The sequence below is a fragment of the Merops nubicus genome, unplaced genomic scaffold, assembly GCF_000691845.1.
Source record: "Merops nubicus isolate BGI_N331 unplaced genomic scaffold, ASM69184v1 scaffold49980, whole genome shotgun sequence".
Classification (NCBI taxonomy): Eukaryota; Metazoa; Chordata; class Aves; order Coraciiformes; family Meropidae; genus Merops; species Merops nubicus.
The window spans coordinates 4,565-12,616 of NW_008585805.1; the positions used below are offsets into that span (position 1 = coordinate 4,565).

Below are 8,052 nucleotides of genomic sequence, written 5' to 3' on the forward strand. Positions count from 1 at the left end.
GTGAGGATGGGCTGCAGGTTTTTCAGGGACAATGTCACGTTCTGACCCCACTGTGTTCCCAGTTGACGAGAGATGTGGCACGTTGTAAGCCCATAGCTCAGGCCATAGATAACGTGGAGGCCATCACCTGTGACTACATCCTGGACTCTCTGGTGAGTGGGGCAGTGGTGTGTGTAGTGACAGATGTGTGTGGAGTGTCAATGAGGTTCCCTTGTTCCCCACAGTGCACGGGACAAGGGGTAGACATCTCTGTCCTGAGCAAGCAGGGCTCAACTTCTGCCCAGCAGATTGCTGTAGCTAAGAATAAAGGCCAGGCTGCTTGAAGGGATGCATGGGTGGGTGGCCTTTTGGGGAGCCTAGGAGCAGAAGAGGCTGCCCCAGTCACTGGCTGGGCCCTGATCGTTCTCTCCACACATCCAGAATGCCTTCTGGTTCAGCCTGGGCTGGTGCACCACCTTCCTGCTGCCCAGCATCATCCTGGCAGTCCGACTTGCCAAGTTTTACCGCCGCATGGACATTGCTGATGTCTACAGGTGAGGAGCTGCCTGCCCCTGCAACCATGCTGGGCCTGGGGTCTCCCCCTACTGCAAGCCACCCCTTCATGTGCCCCGTGGCAGCCTATGGAGATTATCCTAAAGTAATACATCATGGGAAGAGAGAGCAGGGGGGTGGCTTGGGACCTTCAGCCTCTGAGGACGGAGGTGTTTTGAAGAGCCCATCTCTGCCTGCTCTGCAGCCCTCCTTTGGGCAGCCAAAGGGGCATGAAACCGCTCCTTGGAGGAAGGACCCTGGCTTGCACAGCAGGGCTGCGGCCCCCAGCCTGACTCTGGGGTCTGCCACCCAACTTGCTCTGCTTTTGCAGCATTTTTTGTGCTGGGGCCCCCAGACGGGAGCACAGCTGGATGCCATGTGGAACACAACGTGCTGCGTGGTTGGCGTCGCTGCTGTGAGGGTGCAGTGCTTGCTTGTGGCCACTGGTGCCCCGGGGCTGTCCCCCAGCATTCTGAGGCACTTTCCTCATTCCTCCAGGGCCCTTTGGCAGCCCCGCTGCCAGTGCAGCCATCAGCCTTGGAGGGTAGTGAGCAGCTCCCAGCTGGATTTCTGACTGCTGAGGGCTATGGCTTGGCCCTGCGGTGCAGCTGGCCTGAAGGGGGTTCCCCGGCCCCGTGCCCACCACCTCTCTGCTGCAGGGTCGCAGGTGCTTGGGGAGCTGGGCTGTGCAGCACCCACAATGCCCACCGTGCCTCCAGCCAGCCTTCCTCCCCGTGCCTGCCCCACTCCTCCTCACTCTCTGCCACAGCTCTCCCAGGACCCGTGCTGGGGTTGTGTGGTGTGTGCAGGATGTGGTGCTGAGCCAGGCTGTGCACTGCCTGCAGCGTGCCCGGGGTCCCCACTGGTGGCCCCTGTGCCTTTCAGTTCCCCTGGCAGCCAGCAGATGAGCGGCTAGAGACATGGGCCCATCTGCCAGGGAAACTTGGGGGAACTGAAATCGCAGCGAGGGGAGCTCTGTGCCACTCAGCTGGTGAGCACAGAGCCCCACTCTGCTTGCCCGGGGAAGGAGCAGTGACCTCTGGGGACAGCAACGTCCAGGGTGGCTGCAGGAGCCTGTGCTCTGCATCCAGATGTGTCAGATGGGATGGAGGGGACCATAGCACCCTGCAGCACCCCTGTGTCCTCCCTGGAGAACCTTGGAGGTCTTCCTCTGCTCCAGGGAGATGCTGGGTTGTCCCAGGAGGCATTTTTTTTCCCTCCACTGACACTGTTCCCTCTTTTTTTCTTCTGTCCAGGAATGAAGTTGTGGAGATGTAAGTAGCAGTATGAAGTCCCCGCGTGGGGTGGAGGCAGCTCCAATGGCATGAAGGGGTACAGGGCACAGAGGGAGGGGGAGAAGTAGGTGAAGGGGGCAAGTGCAGGTAGGCCAAAGAGGGTGCTAGTACCAGGGAAGGATTGGGGAAGGTGGGACCTGTACAATATAGAATGTTCTGGAGTTCCCCCATCGTCTTCCCACACTGAGTTTGTGGGTGCTGATGCTCATAGCCTCCCCCAAGGTGGTGGGATGGAAGGCATCTCTGTACCCTCTTTCCTGTGGGGCTGGGCACAGGGGTGGGATGACATTGGGCTGTCCCAGGGCACCCTGGGCTGTCCCTTGCTCCCCTCTGTGGCTGGGGGTGACAAGGGTGATCTTGGTTTTGCAGGCCACCTGCATTCAACTTGTACAAACTCCCCCGGCCGTCCACGAGGCATTAGCCCCCACTGCCCCCAGCAGAGGCAGAGATGGACATGTCTGCTGTGCCTTCTCCCTGGGTGCTGGGGAGCAGGCTGGGACCCCCCAGCTTAAACTCCTTCTCCAATTCCCATTATGATGCCCTGGTATGTGTGGGAGGGGGGCTGCCCCAGGCAGGACTTCACACCCTCCCCACCAGACCCCGTGGGCTCAGGGCAGCTTGTACTGTCCATGCCACCGCAGCCCACGCTGCTGGCCAGCGGGACCCTGCTCACCTAGGACCCTCACTTGAAAAATGTGACTATTTAATTTTGCAAGGAGCCTGACTCCCCAAGGCTGTGATTTCTGGTGCCAATCAATAAATAGTGTGTTTGTGTGCACCGCTGTGCTCTTCGCGCCTGGCTGCGATGGGAGGACGCAGGGGCAGCGGCAGGGAGGGCTCCCCACTCCTGGCACAAGCTGGGGCTGTGCCTGGCACTGCAGGGCTCTTGCTGGGGTGCCCAAGCATGCTCCCCGCAGCCAGCTCTTGGAGTCCTGACCCAGCCCATGGGTGGATGCAGGACCACTGCTTGGTGTCGCCGAGGCTGGGTGACATTCCCCTCACCAGGCATCTCTGCACCTACGGTTGGATGGGTGCCAGGTCCTTCCCTGGGAAAAGCTGCACTGACAGCCTCTTCTCCGTGAGGTGCCATGTCATGCACAGTGCATGGGCACTTCCCTGTGCTCTCCAGTGGCCCTGCTATGTATCGCCTGTGGGCTTCCAGTTAGTTGATAGGGTGCCTGCAGCCTGCACCTCCCTCCCTCCTTCTGCTTGATATGGTGGCACACGGTCCACCCCTGCAGGTCTCACGCTGCCGCACGGCACAGACGGGCCCAGCGAGAGCTGCAAGCCCAGGTGAGCCAAGCGCAACTTGGTCTGCACCCATGGTGGGGGCGAGTGCAAGTGCTGCTTTGTGCTGCTCCTGGTCGAGCACAGGGACCATCCTGAAAGCTTGGTCAGGCACGGGGGAGGTACATGAGCAGCCTGACTCATTTCCTTCGTTGCAAAGTCCAAGTCTCTCTGGCCAGCTCGCTCTCTGCTACGTGCATCTGCTTTATCGCTTTTACCATTTGCCTTCAGATCTTCTAATCAGTGTTTTTTCCTTTAGGCGTTATCTGAGGCTGCACTGGTCTCACCTCCTGCTATCTCCCCGTGGCACCCATCCTGACTGCAGAGAGAGCCTTGTGCTTGCCTGTCACCCAGCTGAATCTCTCCTGTGTGGTGGCTCAGCCCCTGCTCCCCCAGGGATGCCCACCCTTTCTGGTCCTTGGGGCACGATTTCCCAGCACCTCCTTGGAGAGCATTTAGCTCAGTTTTGTCTCCACTTGCTGTGCCTTCACTCTCCCCAACCCTGAACCCTTAACTTCTCAAGCTGTGACTGTTTAGTGCTTGTCTAGGGGCCACGTGTGGAGGTGTCCATCCCTGAGCCCCAGGCCATCCCCACCTCCTCTTCCCTCGCTGTGCTTCAGGAACACCATCCTGTGCAGGACCACTGCTGGCTTTGTGGGTGCTGCTCCTTCCCTGCTCCCCTCTGCTCAGCCTTTAGCCAAGGCCTTTTCTTCTCTGCAGAGCTAGTGCTGGAGCCTGACCTGTCTTCTTTGCTGTGTCACCATGGCTACTTGCATCCAAATGTGGCCCCAGCAATGACCATATCTCCCCAAATTACTGCCCAGCCTTTAAAAGATGTGGGGCTCGCTCTCAGCAGCTCCCCATTCAGCATCGTCCCAGGGCAGCATCCCAGTGCCCGGAGCCATGGCTCTCAGAAGGGCCTGGGTCCATCCTCCTCGGGTAAGAGCAGCATCAGGCAGGGCCAGCAGCTGCTCGTGGAAGAGGCGAGGATGGCTCATTGCAAAATGCCCACAGTGGCTTCTGCCAGCTCTCCTTTCATGCCAGGCTCCCTCTGCCCACGAGTAGCAGCTGCCAGAATCCACTTCCCTGGCGTGGGAGGGAAACTCACAGCGTCCCACAGTCAGCAGCACAAAGCCCACCACGAGGAAGGTCTCACTGACAGCCAGCCAGCCTTTACAGAACCACTGCAGCAGTTCCTCTTCCTCTTTACCAGGCTTTTTTCTACCACAGGGGTTTTCTGTGGCCTAGCCCTTCTCTGGAGGAGGCCCTGCCACATCTTTACAGTGATTTAACAAACCAGGATCCCTCCAACAGCAGCAGACTTCTACCAGGGCTAGCTAGGTGCTCCCTGTTGCTGGTTTTCCAGACAAGAACAATAGGACAAGTTGAAGCTCTTGAGGAAGGGAGATTTTGTCTCAGCTCTCCTTTGTGAACAGCCCCAGCCATGCACTGGCTGGACAGCCCTTCTCTGTGGTGCACACTCCAGCCTGTCTGTGCAGGCACCTGCTCCCCTGACTTCACAGCGGTAAGGAGCCGAGTGCTACAGTAGGAATGAGCTGCCAGGCTTGATCTCTGCACCCAGCTGGGCAGTACCACAGTCAGCTGAGCTTGGCCACGTTTCACCAGAAGTAAAATGAAACTGCCCTCCGCCCAAGGGGATATGTCCTCACAACATCCACCACCACCACCCCAGCACTACTTTAGGAACCTTTATTTTTAAAAGAAGTCTGTCTTCCACACTTAACCCCACTCTTAAGAGGACTAATGCCGTTGAAGCTTCCCCCATTCCATCCCAGGCAGGCTCTGCCAGCCCAGCAAGGCAAGAGACAGCTCCTTCACACCACAGGCCAGAATGCAGGGGCAAAGCCACAGCCAGGGTCTCTCTCTCCTGGAGGAGAGGGCCAGGCACTGAGCACGGGAGAGAGGCTGGAACCTGGATCTTCCTGCATGACTGCTCTCAAGTTACACTGGCTTTGCAAACAGGCACAATATGAGCCAGACAACCCTGACAAAGCCCCTTTGTGTGCAAAGGGCAAAGGTAGAGGAGATGGGAACAGAGGGCCCGGGTGTCCTGCTGCATAATCTAAGCTTCCACAAAGGAAAGGGAGAGGCAGGGCCAGCCCCGAGCTCACACAGGCTGCTGCCAGCTTCTCAGCTCAGAAGAGAGTTCAGTACCGTCTGGGATAGAGAGATAAGGGAATTAGGCTGCTCTCTTCAGCTAAGTAGCTGCAATCAGTCACAGCTACAGGATTGATCCCAGAGGAATTGTAGAGTGCAGCTGCCAGCCTGTGTGCTGGGACTCCCAGTACCATGGAGCTACGTCACATTCAGCATCTTACTGAGCCCAAAGCAGCAGGACTCGGTGACCTCGCTGTGAGAAACATGCCCAGTTTCTCGCAGGCAGAGCTTGGAGGCAACACCCAACCCACCGAGCAGAGAACATGGGGGAAAGGCACTGTGTGTTCCTGCCCACCGCTCCACCACCACTGCTAGAGGATCAGGGAAGTAGAAGTGAAGTTATAAAGGAGCCAAGCGAACTGAAAACAAAGTGCTTTTGGCAAGGAGCAGTTCTGTAGCCCTGTAGTGCAGCCAGTGCTTTCATATCTGCAAATGCACTCGGCATGCACATGCAATTGCACTTACTAGAAATAGCCAGAAAGGCTGCTCTGGCTTCAGAGGAGATCCCCCACCCCAGCCACCCAGCGGGCTCTCCGAGCTGCTGCTGCAGGGAGGCCTCAGAGAAGAGCGGGCTTCCGTACTGCTGGGCAGGGCAGGATTTCCTGGGATGGACGTGGCTTTCCCCAACTCGTGCACCCAAGGCTTGGGATCCTGTTGTGCTTCACCCCTTCACGCAGTGTCACCCCGTACCAGTGCCGAGGGGGAAGAAGTCCTTGCTGTGGGGGGCTGAGGGGCATCATCGGCCGCTGCTTTTGAAGGAATCTTGTGCTCTCGGGGTGGGGTGGGAGGGGGGAAGGTCGGGCTCTGCAAGGCATCTGAGTACATCTCATCCTGGACACAGGGATGCTGCACAACCCTTTGCAGCAGTGGCTTGATCAAGCCTATAGTCAGCTGGTTCCCCTCGCTGGAGAAGGGCACTGGGTCCTCCTGGGAGTGAGGGAGGTGCTGCAGGACCACGGTGAGGATGTCTGAGGCAGTGAGCTCAGCGGGGCACAGCGGCCACAGTGTGTCCAAGTAAGGGTCCAGCTCCCGGTGTTGGGCAAACTCTGCCAGCAGTGTGGTGAATATCTCCTTGTTAAGCAAGGGGCTGAGCTTGGAGAACTTCTCTGCCACCTCCACCACCCGCTGCCATCGCTTCAGGCCGATGAGAAGGTGCAGAGCTTGCAGCACAGCCTTAGGCCTCTTGCTGCAGAGCAGCAGTTCGAGCTCCATCTCATCATCTGCCTCGCTGCGCTTGTTATTCCTGGCCAGCACTCCCAGAGCTCGCTTGTACAGGGGCACCCGGCCCTCTGGGCCCTCCTTGCTGCTGTATGCCCAAGAGATGCCAACATACTGCTGGGTCAGCTCCACAAAACTGGGCAGCCATTTGGGTTTGAACCTCAAGAAGGAGGCACAGATGAGCTCAAAGAGCGGGACCACCCCATTCTGACCTACCTCCTCCTGCTGCGGCCCCCCCAGGACCTTCTTCCACACCTCCGGCGTGGCCCTGGCTACCAAGAGGCCATCCCCATTCTGCTGCAGCTGCAGGCAGCTTCTTGTGGCCTTCCAGGCAGCCTTCGGGAAGGAGGCAAAGATCGAGTTCAGGTAGGCTAAATTGTCCTTGTCCATGTCAGAATGCAGAACACGGCTGACCTCCTGCTCCACCAGTTCCTCACAGTAGCTTTCCACCTCACTCTCTGGGGCACACACCACGCAGGTCTTGAGGAGCTCCAGGCTCATGTAGCTCTGCAGCTCCAGGCTCATTGTGCTCAACAGCTTGCCATAAGTGTCTTGGAGGCCTCGGGCTGGCTTCTGCTTCTGGCGGAGGGTGTGCTGCAGGATGGCAGCAAGGGCCACAGGAGCTTGGAACACACCACCTTTCTTCAACTTCTCCACTGTCAGCTTGGAGCTGCTGAGGCTCCTTCTCTGATAGTATCTGCAGGCCTCCTCAAACACCATCTCCACAAGGCACGGCTCAGGTCTGTTGCTGTCCTCAGGTTTGGAGAAGCTAAAGCTGTAGATGCCAGTTTGAGAGAGAAGCTGGATACCATCCTCCTCTCCTGGGGACTCCAAGAAATGCACGTCTTTCATGCTCAGGACTTTTTTTTCTATGAGCCTTCCGCTGTTCTGGTCGATGAGGTACAGGACCCCAGCCAGTACACAGGCCAAAACGCTGCCAAAGGTCTTCAGCTGGACAGGACTTCCCTGGGCCAGGGGGCCTCCCCCCAGGTCAAAGACATGTCTCTGTGTCCCATCTGGCTCCACTAAGTTCACAGCACCCTTTGTGCTCACCAGCAGCAGACCCCCGCCATTGGACACGGTGGAGGTGTGAATGTCCAGGGGTGCCAAACCTGAGAGAAGACCCACAGAACCCAGCAGGAGCTTCCTGAAATCTGACTCGTTGCTGGAGTGCAGTGCCTTGCTGTGGATGAAACCTGCAGAGGGGGCTGCGATGGTGAGCTTTGCCTTCTCGGGATGCCAGATGAGAAGGAACTTGGAAGTGGTGGCAAAGCTGTTGGTGGCAGGCACCAGGAAGACGTGCTGGGGGGAGGCCAGGACCTGGTACTCAGGGCTGTTGTGCAGGACTATCCTTACGGTGCCCAGCTGCACACCTTGCTCCCCCACCTCTAGGGCCCGGGTGCAGACACAGAACCTGAAGGCACACTTGCTCATGTCCGAGTGGGCATCCAGGGGAGGCCTCTCCTCACACCACACCAGGCTGGCTCCCTGGCTGCACAAGGAGACGATTCGGGCCCGGGCACCCTGGCAGAGCTCCAGGGTC

At 58.3% G+C, this 8,052-nt stretch overlaps 2 protein-coding genes across 2 annotated transcripts in view; one reads left to right on the top strand and one right to left on the bottom strand.

The window, feature by feature from the left end:
* PROM2 (prominin 2) overlaps positions 1-2,247 on the top strand; it is a gene marked incomplete at its 5' end in the record, with an annotated part of 6,805 nt that extends 4,558 nt beyond the window's left edge. Inside the window, 4 exons of the mRNA XM_008948326.1 lie at positions 63-152; positions 421-533; positions 1,788-1,805; positions 2,196-2,247. Of these exons, the coding sequence (XP_008946574.1) occupies positions 63-152; positions 421-533; positions 1,788-1,805; positions 2,196-2,247 (273 nt within the window). The remainder of the gene's footprint in view (positions 1-62; positions 153-420; positions 534-1,787; positions 1,806-2,195) is intronic.
* Positions 2,248-5,877: 3,630 nt separating this feature from the next.
* Positions 5,878-8,048, bottom strand: HPS6 (Hermansky-Pudlak syndrome 6; the record flags this gene model as incomplete). Its single annotated transcript, XM_008948334.1, has 1 exon — positions 5,878-8,048. A coding segment is annotated over one exon (2,088 nt), but the record flags the coding sequence as incomplete, so codon positions are not given.
* Between the last annotated feature and the right edge of the window lie 4 nt (positions 8,049-8,052).